This window comes from Humulus lupulus, chromosome X (assembly GCF_963169125.1).
Source record: "Humulus lupulus chromosome X, drHumLupu1.1, whole genome shotgun sequence".
Lineage (NCBI taxonomy): Eukaryota > Viridiplantae > Streptophyta > Magnoliopsida > Rosales > Cannabaceae > Humulus > Humulus lupulus.
The window spans coordinates 43,913,230-43,927,493 of NC_084802.1; the positions used below are offsets into that span (position 1 = coordinate 43,913,230).

The 14,264-nt window shown below is 41.6% G+C and overlaps 1 protein-coding gene across 1 annotated transcript; it reads left to right on the forward strand.

Moving 5' to 3' along the window:
- Nucleotides 1-8,557: 8,557 nt before the first annotated feature.
- Nucleotides 8,558-9,025, forward strand: LOC133805764 (uncharacterized). The gene has a single exon (XM_062243922.1). The coding sequence runs from the start codon at nucleotides 8,558-8,560 to the stop codon at nucleotides 9,023-9,025; it is 468 nt and encodes a 155-aa protein (XP_062099906.1).
- Nucleotides 9,026-14,264: the final 5,239 nt, after the last annotated feature.

Genomic DNA, 14,264 nt, shown 5'->3' on the forward strand with positions numbered 1-14,264 from the left:
CATCCTAGGGCCGTAGCGCTCTAGAATAGAGCCGCGTCCCTTCCCTTTGTGCCCAGAAAACCCACCATTTCCAACATCTAAGCCTCATCCAAAGCCATCCCAAAGCTCCCTAATTCAAAACCTATTAATCACAACACTTTTATCATGACTCTAACAACACATCCCAACAGAAATCCAGCCCAAAAACCTACTAGAATCCCATTTTCAATTTCTAAAACTCAAGAACTTCAAACACTAAAACCAGCCATACAAACTCAAATTGAAACCTCTAAATCATGAATTAGAGCTTACCTCTTCTGCTGAACCACTTCTCTAAGGAGAATCCAAGTCAATTCCCAAGCTTTTCCACCTTAATTCTGCCCTTAACATCAAAATTACAATTATCTCAATACCCAGCCAAAACTCGGAATTTCTAACCACAAAGAAGGGAATTTAATGCTTACCTTAGTACTGATTAAGTTTCCTGGTTGATTCTTGAGCTAAGCCTCTAAATCACTCCTTCAATCCACTGAATTCCAGCTGAATTTCCCCTAAGATTTTCAGTTTTTTCTTATGTTTTCCTTGAGAGAGAAAAGGCTGAGAATAAGAGTCCGTCTTATTTTTGTTCTACTATTTTCCCTTTAATTCAGTTTACCCTTATCCCGTTAAGTCAATCCTGAGGTTCGGGGTGCTAGAACCGTCCCCGAGGGCAAAACGGTAGAATTCCCCAATATTCCCGCCTAGACTTCCTAACCTCAAATATATCTCCATATATTTATTTTCATAACCCGATAATCTAAATAACTACCTGATACCTAAAATACCCTTGACTTATCCAAAGTCAAATGCTAAGCCCCGTTGTGACTTTTCCGCTATCTAGCCCTAGGATCGCCTCGAGTTGTGGTCTGCAAACCTACCCACATAATAATGTGGTTCTCACAAATACCATATATATATCATATTAACATCAATATAGTCATACAAGCATTATTAATCATATAAGTATGCATTTAAATCAATAAAATCATTCAAATCACATTTAACCCAATTATGCCCTCCCGACACACTAATCAAGGCCCTTAAGCCTCATTAGCGAATTTGGGGTCGTTACACACATACTCAGAGTCCATGTCTGAAAAAGAAGCAAATACTCGAACAGCGAGATAGTATAAACAATTGAGTATGTTATGTCAGAAAAAGAAACAAAGAAAATTGTATGTGAAATACCCGAGCTATCATTACTGGTCGCTACATTATATACTCTACTAGTCTTACACTCACTCTCTTGCATGAAGAAGTCTGAATCTAAATTTGGAGCGTACTTAAAATTTTCGTCCTCATCAAATAAGTGACAGGGAATTGGCAATCTATCTAAGAGCGAGAGATCAGTACCGTTCTCATCCAAAGATTCGTTGAGGGGCTCGAGGGGTTCGGTGGCCTTCTTTTTCCCTTTGGGGCGAGGGGAGCAGCAGCCCGCGGGGTGCTGGAAGGTTCCCTGATTGTTACTCCAGTGGCTCTCCTCGGAGTGGGTTGTTCCACGTCTGGGTGCTTCTCGGGAACCTCTCCGCCAGTGGCACTCCCCACCATTGACTCCTTCACATCCTAATGAGGGGCCAAAATTCCGACCAGTCTCAAATTGGCCTCCGTGACCAGTTGTTTGACGCTTTTCTCTATGTCGGTCATGCTGGCCAGGAGAGTTGATCGCATCTCCATGTCTGGAGTAGGGTTGATCGCAACCATGAGCCTGAAACAAACTAAATTTCTAAGGAAAATGCAGCAAAAAATTGAAGAAAGATTGACGACCAATGGTATAAAGACTTTACCTCCTTGAGTGAAGGCCAAGTTGTTCGCAACCATGTCAGTCGTCAAGAAATACTCCTGATGGTACTTCCCCACGTTCGAGATATGAGTGGTGTCGGGTAGGAAAGTATGACCTATCTGTTGGTGACTAAAGTGGAAAAACCCCGTGTTTTCTAGGTTGGGGTTAGATTTGAGGTTGAACAGATAGTTGACCTCATGTGGAGTGGGGACAGACCATTTTTTGTGGCCATAAAGGATATAGAGTGCAGCAAGCATTCTATATCTGTTGTGAGTTATTTGAAAAGGGGTGACCACGAAGTAATTGGCCACCCCTAGAAAAAAGGATGAAGAGATAGGGTCGCTCCTGCCTCAATATGATACCTCGACCAGGCGCTAAAGGCGCCTCCAGGAAAGTTCGCTTCTTGGTCTTGAGTGGGTTGAACTAATGTCACCCCAGGGAGTCCATATTTTTTGATATAATTGGCGATCATCCTGATCGTTACCTGACTGACAGGTACGATATACCATTCAACATCTGGTTGAACGGTGTTTTGGGGCTGAGCATGAGTTTGAATGTTTGGGTCGGGGATATTCCTTTCCCGACCACTAGTCAAGGGAATTCCAGCCTGAGGAGCGGGCTGGTCTGAAGGTTTGGAAGATTTCTTTTTCTGGGCTGTGGATTTTACTCTACCCATGGCTGGAAGGTTTGTCTGAGGTCTATTGCGTGGGGTTCGAGAGAAAGGAATCTCTGACACCAGCTGCGACGGATGCTCCTCGTCTTCAAGTAATTGGGCAAGCAAGTCGTCGTCGATAGGCTTCTCACCTCCCGAAGGATCTTGCATGAAGAGCTGCGAACAGAGAAAGGGGGAGGTGAGAACGTAAAGCCTAAAAATATGTGTTTAAACTTAGAATAACGTTGTTCGCGTATAAAAGTTAAGCTTTTATACGACCAGCAGCATTCTAGCAAAAACACTAAGTTCTATACGAGCAGTTTGAAAAACAGATTGAAAAGCAGAAGTAAAAAGTTTTTTAGTAAAAAGCTTTTTCGACTCTGAAGGGGCGGGAAAAACCCAGTTTTTCAACTAGCCTAAAAATTGAATTTTTACTTCGATTTTACGCCCTAAGACTACAATCTCGACTACCAAACTAGCTCTTAACTCCTACAAGATGTTATCTCATCACCTTTTCAAGCATCGGTTAATATTCCTAATCTCCCCAAAGTAGTTTCAGTCAAGAACTCATAAATCAAGAATAGAGACAAACGAGTATTGCATGGCATATTAACAAATGAAAGGTTCAAAGAAACATACTTGTCTGAAAGATGGAGTGAAGTTCTGAGGCACTAAGTTGATTCGGCTGGGCAAGAGCTTCATGATCCGTCTGAGTTTCTAGGCTTCTAGAAGTATTGCTCCTGGTTCTTCAGTTTCTTGAAGGTAAAGTTAAAGTGTAAAAAGTAAAAACCGATTCTGAAGGGTCATTTATATTAGCCGAGGAGCAGTTACCAAGGTAATCATAAAGGGTAACTTTCCAAGGCATGGGGAAGTGTGATAGCCGTCAGAAAAGTTATTGGGAAACCGAAGAGACTTGATTAGACATGATTGGTCACCTTTTTCGAGAAAGCATGGGCGGCTCTGACAGATTTTGTGGGGTATTCGAAGAGTCATTTTCCTAAGTTTACTTATTGCTGGTCGCAATAAATAAACTTGGGGTAAATGTTTACCCTAAAAACGGCTTGCAGATGACGTGGCAAAGATTTCTCACGCGTAGTTGACACATAGCAGGAGTACTGCTCGACTATCAACCCGAAGCACACCACTTCGTCAATGTTAATTTTTAGATACGACCAGGCTGGTCGTATAACCTGATTTATTTCTTTCTTAAACTATAATCTCATAATAATTACATTGAATATTTCTTCATTATTATCTTAATACGCGATTATTAAGGAAAGATAGGGCACGTTGGTGTATGTAACCCTCCTTGAGCCTATAAATATACATGAAATAACTCAAGGAAGGGACTTTTTGATCCCTGAATTTTTTTGCTAAGATAGAGAAAAAGAGAGAGCTATAGTGCAATTACCCATCGCTTTATTGAATTTCTTCCAAAGTTTGTGAAACTCAAGAACCCTAGTTCTTTGATCACTTCTTTGAGATTCGATATTAATAATAGCACTAAGTGGACGTAGGTCATTACCATCTTTTGGGGTCGAACCACTATAAATCCTTGGTGTTTTCTTCTCTTCCATTAGATCATCTTTCTTATTGTCATTTTATCCTTTTTCATATATTTGACTCCGTGTCGTTGGCCAAATCGTGGGTCAACAACAATGAACATCCTACTCAGAACAGCCTTCGAGAAAAAGATCAAGCTAACTATAAGCTGTTGGATTTTATGCCCTTATAAAACCACATTTCTTATGTAATTCATTTATTATTAATATAGTAGTAGAAATCATTTTTTTCAATTAAATTGTGTTGTTTACATGTTTTATTACGTGATTAATTATTATTAATATAAATGTTTATAAAATCCCCAACATATGTATAGTTACAATTATAGTGACTCTATCACAGTAGATTGTAATTATATGTTCAAAAACATTTTGTCCTAAGATTAAATTAGTACACTGGATTTTTACTGATTGGGTAATCTATGATAAGATCTACTTACAATTTTGGTGTGATGCCATATCTAGGACATTGACCAAGTAGATAAGATCAGATGTATTTTGTTACATTGGACTGGACCGATATTGATTATTGACAAGATAAGTAAGTATCGTTATTATCTAATCTAATCATATCACAACGTTGACCATAGGTCAATTCAATATTAATTTTGAGTGATTAATATTCTGCTAATTGTATTATTAAAGTCTTTTGATTTGTTCGTTACCAGCTTACCCTACGGACTAGCTCATACTTACATATTGGAGATTTGGTAGTATAATTGAGTGGGAGTATTTATCATAGATATGAAATCTATAACTTCTATTTAAGAAGTGAAACGATGGTTTCCTTATAGCTTGTTCAAGTGTTAAATGATAGAGTACTCATTTTTGTAATTAAATTTACGAAAATATCATTTACAAGGAACTTAGTGAGAGTTAAGGATAAAATACCAATGAGGGGTGAAACGGTAATTTGCACCAGTCTCATTAGTAGATCATCTATAGATGATTGAATGACGATTATGGTTAGAACAATGGATAGCGTATTTACATTTGGTGTAAAGCGCTCTATGAATTCAAGAGTACAATTCTGAGTCTATAGTGGAGTCACGAGGAATTAATAAGGTAGTGAGATTATTTGTTATAAATAAACTCACGGTAGCTTATTGGAGCTTTAGTTCACAAATCCATGGACCCCATGATGTCATCTCTTATCAAAATGAACCTAGTAGTCTTGAATAATTAATTTAATTATTAATTATAAAAATATCACATTGACTAGTTCAATGGAAATAAATAATGTTAAATTATTTATTGAAATTTTGTGAGAAAAGAAATAGAAGAAACTTTGAGGCTTTTATTGCAAAGTCTCAAAAAGAGAGTATTATAGCCAATTAGGACAATTTTGTTAATATTGATAGATTGGTATTGATATTAATAAAATGAATTAAATAAAGATCAAAATTATAATTGGTTAATTTTGACAAGTATTTACATAATTAAATTAAAATGAGAAACTAAAACATATTTTATGTCCTAGCTAATGGCCTATATATACTAGTGTTATAGAATGAATTAGGTAAGATGAATTTGTCAAGGTAAAAATTCACTACAAATATTCTATAACTAGACGCCTACTCTCTCGTAGTTTTCTCTCCAGGAATTCTCTTCTCATGTGTTCAGACTTGCCCACACAAACACTAGGTTTTTTTAGAGAAAGACTTGGAAAACTGTGGTCTTGTTTCAAAGCGGTTTGGATTCCTTGCAATGCCTAGCATTCAACAAGGACAAAAGGTTAGGGAATCCAAAGGGTGTAGTCATTGTTCCACTACGCATCTCGTAAGTACTCTAATAGTTTTGTTACTGTATTTACGTTTCTCTGTAATATTCACACACATGTATGATTTTATGCTTTCTACTATGTATATTGTTTTGAATATATATTTATAGGGAGCATGCATATAGACTTATATAAATTAGATCCTACACAAGCGACCTCTCCCATGCACCTTGATGCTCTATGGGTTCTCGGGTGAGGGCTTGATTCCTACGAGGAAGATCAAGCTGCCAGTGACACTTGGAGCTTGCTAGGCCTTCAAGTACTGCACATTCATGGTGGTGAACTGTTCCTCTGCTTATAGTGCCATCCTGGGACATCCAGCCTTGGTGGAGTTTGGAGCGGCCACCTCTATTCGCCACTTATGCATGAATTTCCCCACGGAGGCAGGAATTGGCACTATTCACAGGGACCAAAAAGAGGCATGCCAGTGCTACAACGTGTCACTTAAGCACCCACGGATGGTGATTGTAGTAACAGCCTCCTCTAGTTGAGATGGAGGTCCAAGATGTTCTCAATGAAAGGGAGTCCAACAAGTTAGACCCCAGGGTTGGAGATGATAGGGCTATCGATCCCATAGAGGAGGTTGAAGAAGTCATCCTCGACGACTCCAACCCAAAGAGGAAACCCAAGGTCAGGAAGAACCTCAAGGCGGTGGTCCGAGAAGCTCTGGTGAGCTTTCTCCATAGTCTCACGCATACATGACGGGGATCGACCCCAACATCATCTACCACGCCTTGAACATAGATCCAAACATTGCCTCAATGCAACAGAAAAGGAGGATGATAGACCCGAAAAGGGAAGAGGCCTTGAAGGCAGAGGTTGATAAGCTCCTTAGGAATGGTTTCATTCAGGAACCCCAGTACCCCACATCGTTGTCAAATCCAGTGTTGGTCCTGAAACCGAAGGGCACTTAGAGAACATGTATTGACTTCTCCGGCCTCAACAAGGCATGCTCTAAGGATTGCTTTCCTTTGGAAAAAATTAATTAGATGGTGGATGCCACCTCCCAGTATGAGCTCATCGCCTTCATGGATGCCTACTCGGGTTATAACCAAATCTCCATCCATGTCGATGATCAGAAGCACACTAGCTTCCAAACAGACAAAGGCGTCTGCTACTACAAAGTGATGCATTTTGGCTTGAAGAATCTGGAGCCACATACCAGAGGCTGGTCAACAAGATGTTCAAGAACCAGCTTGGTCAGAATCTGGAAGTGTAATTGAACGACATGCTGGTGAAGTCCGAAACAGCCCCCAACCACGTGAAAGATTTGGTGGAAGCATTCTCTGTCCTCCGTAGGTTTGGGAAGAAGCTAAATCCCCAAAAGTGCACATTTGGGGTAGCTTCCGAGAAGTTCTTGGGATTCATTATCAGTGCATGAGGAATAGAGGCAAATATTGAGAAGATCAGAGCCCTGATCGAGATGTCATCCCCCAAAAAGCATAAGGACGTACAAAGCTTGACTGGTCGGATAGCAGCTCTCAGCCGCTATGTTTCTAAGGTTACCGAGAAGTGCATCCCATTCTTCAACACCCTCTGAGGAGGTTAGAGGTTTGAGTGGATGGAAGAATGTAAGCAAGCATTCCAACAACTTAAGGTGCACGTGGAAAAACCTCCAATTATGTCAAAGCCCAAAGACGGAGAACCCCTTCTCATCTACATGGTTGTCTCCGAGAATGCCATTAGTGCAGCTTTGGTGTGCGAGGAAGGCCGCGTCCAAGATCCTGTATCCTACGTGAATAAAATATTCCCCGGGGCATAGTCTCGGTATCAACTCATGGAGAAGCTGACTTTCTGTCTAATGATAGCTTCTAGGAAGCTCAGACCATACTTCCAAGCACATCTCATCAAAGTCCTTACCAACTAGCCTTCAACGCAAGTCCTCCGGGAGACTCCTCAAATGGGCAATTAAACTTAACTAGTTTAACATCACTTACCACTCAAGGACTGCCATAAAGGGGCAAGCATTAGCAGCATTTATTGTGGAGTGCATGGGAACACATGAGGGGCCCGAGGAGGCCCAAATTGTCGGGCCCATATGGAAGTTGTTCATGGACGGGTCCTCCAATGAGAATGGGGCATGAGCAGGCCCATCTTGGTATTCCTCGAGGTACATAGATTTCACAGTGCCTTGGGGTTTGGTTTTGATGCCTCAAAACCCTGATTGTCGGACTTTGGGTTGCCTTGGAGCTTAAAGATAAGGGCTTCGAGATATACAGTGATTCTTAGCTCTTCATGAACCAACTTCTCAGAGAGTACCAAGGTTGAGGAACCAAGATGGCTACTTACTTGGCCAAGACCCAAGAAATGATACACAACTTCAAAAGGTTTACCATCTGACAGGTTCCACGGGAGCAGAATTCTAATGTTGATGCTCTGGCAAAACTTGCTACCACCAAAGACACAAAGTTTGTCAATGTGGTCCTGATTGAATACTTGGCTTCTCCGAGCATCACAGCTCCTAAGGAGGTAGAAGTGGCCCAACCCCAAGATGGTTGGATGGAACCTATTATGAGGTACCATGTCTCCGGAGAATTGCTGCTTGAAAAAAAAGTGGCTCGAAATCAGCTTTATCAGGCGCCTCGGTACGTAATCATGGACAATAAGTTGTACATGCAAGGATATTCATTGTCAATGCTTCAATGTGTGTCTGAGCAAGAAACCAAACTCATCCTCTAAGAAGTGCATGAGGGCTTTTGTGGCGACCACACTGGGGACAGAGCCTCGCCAAGAAAATCCTAAGACAAGGGTACTTCTGGCCTATAATGAAGGGAAATTTGATGGATTATGTCAAGAAATGCAACAAATGTCAGTGTTACTCCAACATCCTCCAAGCTCCTCTGAATGAGCTCACTCTAATGACAAGTCCCTGGCCCTTTGTAGTCTGGGACATTGACCTAATAGGTTCCTTGCCCATGGGAAAGGAAGGAGTAAAGTACGCTATTGTGGCTATCGACTACTTCATGAAGTGGGTTGAAGTCAAACCTCTTGCTACAATCACCTCCAAAAAGGCGATGGACTTCGTCATTAAAAACATGGCTTGTCATTATGGGTTCTCGAGGAAGATAGTCTCCAACAATGCCCTCCAGTTTGACAGTGAGTTGTTTACGGTCTTCTATGAAAGGCATGGAGTCATGAAGAGTTTCTCCTCCATAGCTCATCCTCAGTCAAACGAACAAGTGGAAGCAGCCAACAAGACGCTTAAGGCCAATTTGAAAAAAAGGCTAGAGTAGATGAAAGGCACTTGACCTGAGGAGCTTCCTAAGGTATTGTGGAGTCATCGCACCATTATTAAGACCTCTACTAGCCATTCGCCATTCTCCATGGCCTACGAGTATGCAGCCATGCTCCCAGTTGACGGTACAATCTCCACGCACCGACAAGATACTTACAACCCGATCACGAATCATGCTTTACTTCAAGAATCACTGGACCTTGTTGAGGAGCTTTGAGAGGCTTCACAGCTTCTTGTAGCATCCTACCAACAAAAAGTGTCCATGTATTTCAATTCTAAAGTAAAGGACATGAAACTCGAGGTCGGAGACTTGGTGTTGTGAAGAGTTTTCCTAGCAACCCGAGATCCAAGTGCTGGAGTGTTGAGCCCTAACTGGGAAGTTCCATGCCAAGTCAAGAGCATCGTGTGTCCCGGAACATGCTAGTTGGCCAGACTAAACGTGGAGTAGGTGCCCCACACCTGGAATGCCGAGCACCTTCGTTTGTATTACCAGTAATATGAGTAGTTTGTATTTTCTAAATTTTGTAATAATTTGTAGCCTCTGGACACCTTAATGAAAACTGTGTGTAAAACACGATAGATGAAATTCAAATAAATTTCTTGTACTTTTAAAAAAAATTATTTCGTTTACATTTTATTACCTGAGGGGCACCACCTGCTCGCTGGTCTAGACAAGTGAACGCAGACTAGTCTCCGATCACTTGGGAGCATAGTTGGGTCACCAAGAAAGGTAACTGCTAGTGGAGCATGACCTAGGGAACTCAATTTGAGGAGCCTGTACGGACACCTGAGGGTAAACCTAGTATCACAAAAAAACCTAAATAGCCTAAGGGCGGAGAACTCGAGTACTACCCGAGGACTAAGCGCCCGTGATGCAATAATGAGTTCCCGACTTCTAAATGGTGAAAGGTTTTAGTTCTGAGTGACCTGTACACGGATTCAAGCCTTAAGTTTCCTATACTTAAGTAAGCAAGACCTAAGTAGCCTATACTCGGGCACAAGTCTAAAGTTGTGTAAACTGACTTAAGTTCCCAAACATCCCGAGGACTGAGTGCCCCACGAAGTAACACTAAGTCCCTGAGAACCTAAATTTTTTTAGGCTCCCAAGACCCAAGTCGCCTAGACTCGAGTGCAACTCAAAGTTATTTCCTAAGGACCAAGTGCCCATGAAGTAACATTCAGTACTCAGAAGAAAAGGTTTGTTTTGGGTTTGCAAGACCCGAGTCGCCAAGACTCAGGCCCACGTCCCAAGTCCCAAATTGCACGAACTGGGGCATTCAAAACCTAAGTTCCTTAAGAATAAGGCCCACGTATGGTGGATTAAACAATGTAACGCCTTGGTTAGCCAAGACCGTTACACTGTGCATTTTAGATAGTGCTTAACTCGCAAAACGAGTCATTAGGCCATAAACGTGCATCTAAATGTGATTAACGGTCCAGCTTTAAAAGCTTCGATCAAAAGGAATGGATATTTCATTAAAACGTTAAGTTGTATATGGGTTCCCATAATAAACGTTTACAAAGTTGTTTACTGTAACGCCCTCCTAATCCAAGACCGTTACACTATGTACATAAAATTATGTCAGACCTGCTAATCAGGTCATTTGGCTTAAGACGTGTAACTAAGGTTAGGGACAAGGGTTAGGGTTAAAAATTTTAGTCAAAGAACCATTGACTTTTATTCCAAAATTTTTGTACAACATGGGATCCCAAAATATTACAACTCAATGGTTAAAAATAGTGAATACATAACAAAAGTTACATCAGCCGGCTTAAGCGAAAAAATAGAGTTATAACCCTAGTTCCTCTAAGAAAACCCCAGCCGTGATGGTCGAGCAGCTGCATATGTACACGCCGTCACTGAAGCTCTCCAACTCATGGTTGGTTAAGCTTTCCCTTTCCCTTACCTGCACCACAAAGCACCTGTGAGCCGAGACTCATCAAGAAAACAGAACGTGCAACAACAGAGAATATAATTTTAAAATAACCATTCAACAATAATCATTAACATTAATTCATAGCCAATATCATTAAATCTCAATCACATAATCATTGGATCAACCTGGGGTCGTTGCCTTATTCAGTTGGCTTTTAAGTCAACTCTCGGGCCTATGCCCTAGCTACGTGACCATAGAGTCACCTAGGGCCTCGCCCTTAGCTCTGTCTCACTAGCCATAGAGCTAGCCCAACCCCCGTGGTTCACCATCGACCTTAGAGTCGATCAACGTAAAAGTACGTTACTGGTTTAGGCCAATGCCCTTCGACTAGCGCACAGCGCGCTATTGCCGTCCTTGACTCTTAAGTCAAGCCCTAATCCAGGATTTCATATCTTACTTATATGAAACAGATGTGGAAAGGCACATCCCAAAAAATTAAGCACATATTCATGCTAATCATATAATCCCATAGGACAACCATTTTCATAATATTAACATATTCTTATAACGGGGCCACATTCCCCAACCATAGAGTTCATACAACGAATATAAACACTTAAGCATTTATCAACAAGCATTTAGAACAATAGCCTAACATAACCAATCCTGCGGCCCAAGCCCTAATCATATCAATATATAACAGACGAGCTAAGCCCTAATCACATACAACACGTTCTGGGTGCAGTTTTCTTATCTTAGGTCCAAGCAAGCGTAAATGAGAATGACCCTCGAGCACGATTATGATTCTGAGCCCTTAGCAATAGCCTAAGTCACAAGCATAAAATGGGATTCTATTAATATCGAGTGATCAAAGGCTTCCGGACCAAGTCCTAGGCTCCGGGACCTCGGGTTCCACCAAACCGGGTAGTGGAAGCAATCCCGAGCCCCTAAGGTTAAGTTCCCGCGCTCAAAACCTTCTAGGGGTCCTAAAACCCCTTAAGAGTTGCGGCCCTATGCCCCTATGTCGCGGCCCGCCTCCAACCAGAGGCCCAGCCTCCCTAACCAGAAGACACACGCCACGGCCCATCCATAGTGGCGCTGCGGCCCACCCTCCTTCACTGGCTCCCATCTGCTCTAGAAGGTCGCAACACAACAAGAACAAAGATGTGGCCTGACCTTTTCGAACCCAGAAAAACCTCCATTTTCAGCAGCCAAATCTCAACCAAATTAACCCAAAATCATCCCATCATCCCAATAACATAATTCAACCAACACAACAACTCTAATATGTTCCCAAAAAACAAAACCCAACAAAAAACCAATCTCAAAACTCACTAAATCCTTACTTCAATCTTTGAACCTCAAAGGCTCTAAAACACTTAGAACCAGCCATGAAAACTCAGAATTTAAATGTTAAAACCTTAGTTTAAAGCTTACCTCTACTGAAGATTGAATCCACCAAATTGCTACTGAGTTAATCCCCAAGATTTTAGCTCCAATCCTTGTGTTTCTAGCCCAAATTTCCCTTTAGTTCAAAGGTTAGCTTGGAAGTCCTTGAGAGAAAAAGAAGAGAGTAATTGGAGAGGGAGAGTCGGTTTTAGGCAGAGCTTCTAAGGTGTTCTCTTGTTTTGTCTTATCTAACTTAAGTCACTTAAGTTAATCCCAAGGCTCGGTAAATTTCCCCAATATTCCCTCCTAAACATTCTAACTCCAAATGTATCTCCAATTATTTATTTCAATAACCTAATTAATTATCTAATACCCAAAATACCCCTTGACTCGCCCTGAGTCGAGTATCGGGTTCCGTTATGACTTTCCTGCTAACTTGCTACCTAGGATCGCCTCGTGCCGAACAACCCAGATAAACCCACATAATAATGTGGTCTCTCACATATATGCACAAAAATACACATTTATGCCCGCAACAGGCCAAATTACTAAATCGCCCTTCTAATAAGAAGCGGGCCCACATGCATATTTAATATCCCTAAATATGCGCAACTAATCATATTATCACACAATTCACATATTAGCAATTAATATAGCAGTTTTACACGTAATTCCATATATTGCCATCATTGCTCCCTGATAAAGGCCCTAAGCCTTATTAGGTAATGTTGGGACATTACAACTACCCCCTCCTTACAGAAATTTCGTCCTCGAAATTTTACCTGAACAACTCGGGAAATTTAGCTTGCATATCTGCCTCCAGCTCTCAGGTCGCTTCCTTGACCCTGTTGTTCCTCCAGAATACCTTAACCAAAGGTTTAGTCTTGTTCCTCAGGACCTTGTCCTTCCTGTCAAGAATCTGAACTGGTTGTTCTTCATAAGACAAGTTTGCCTCCAATTCCAAATCCTCATAACTCAGTACATGAGTTCCATCTAACACATACTTCCTTAACATGAAATCTGGAATACATTATGCACACTAGACAGTGCAGGGGGTAAGGCCAACCTGTAGGCCACCTGCCCGATCATCTCCAGAATCTCAAATGGTCCCACAAACCTAGAGCTCAGCTTGCCCTTCTTCCTGAACCTCTTCACCCCTCTCAGAGGTGAAACCCTAAGGAAGACATAGTCTCCCACCTGGAACTCTACGTTTCTCCGCCATAGGTCAGAACAACTCTTCTGCCTACTTTGAAAAGCGAGCATCTGAGCTCTAATCTTCTCGATAGCCTCAGTAGTCCTCTGGACTGCATCCAGACCTAGATATTTCCTCTCACCCATCTCATCCCAGTGAATGGGTGATCTGCACTTCCTACCACATAACATCTCATAAGGTGCCACTTTGATGGTAGACTGATAATTGTTGCTATAAGAAAATTCTATCAGAGTCAAATATTTACTCCATGACCCTTCAATGTCCAACACGCACGCTCTTAGCATGTCCTCCAATATCTGAATACTCCTCTTATAGACTGACCATCAGTCTGAGGATGATAAGTTGTGCTGAACTTCAGCTGTGTACCCATCGCCCTCTACAAACTCCCCCAAAACTTGGAAGTAAAGATAGGGTTTCTATCAGACACGATAAACCTCGGTGTCCCATGAAGGCAAACTATCTCTCTCACATAGAGATCTGCATACTGGTTAACTGTGTAATTTGTCCTCAATGGTAGAAAATGAGCTGACTTCGTGTATCGATCCACAATGACCCAAATAGAATCATGCTGGCCCACTGCCCTGGGCAAGCCTACCATGAAATCCATCGTGATATCCTCCCACTTCCATTCTGGGATATCCATAGGCTGTAACAGTCCTACCGGCCTCTGATGCTTAGCCTTGACCTGCTGACAAGTCAAACATCTTGTTACATACTCTGTCACATCCCTCTTCATTCCAGGAAACCAATATAAAACT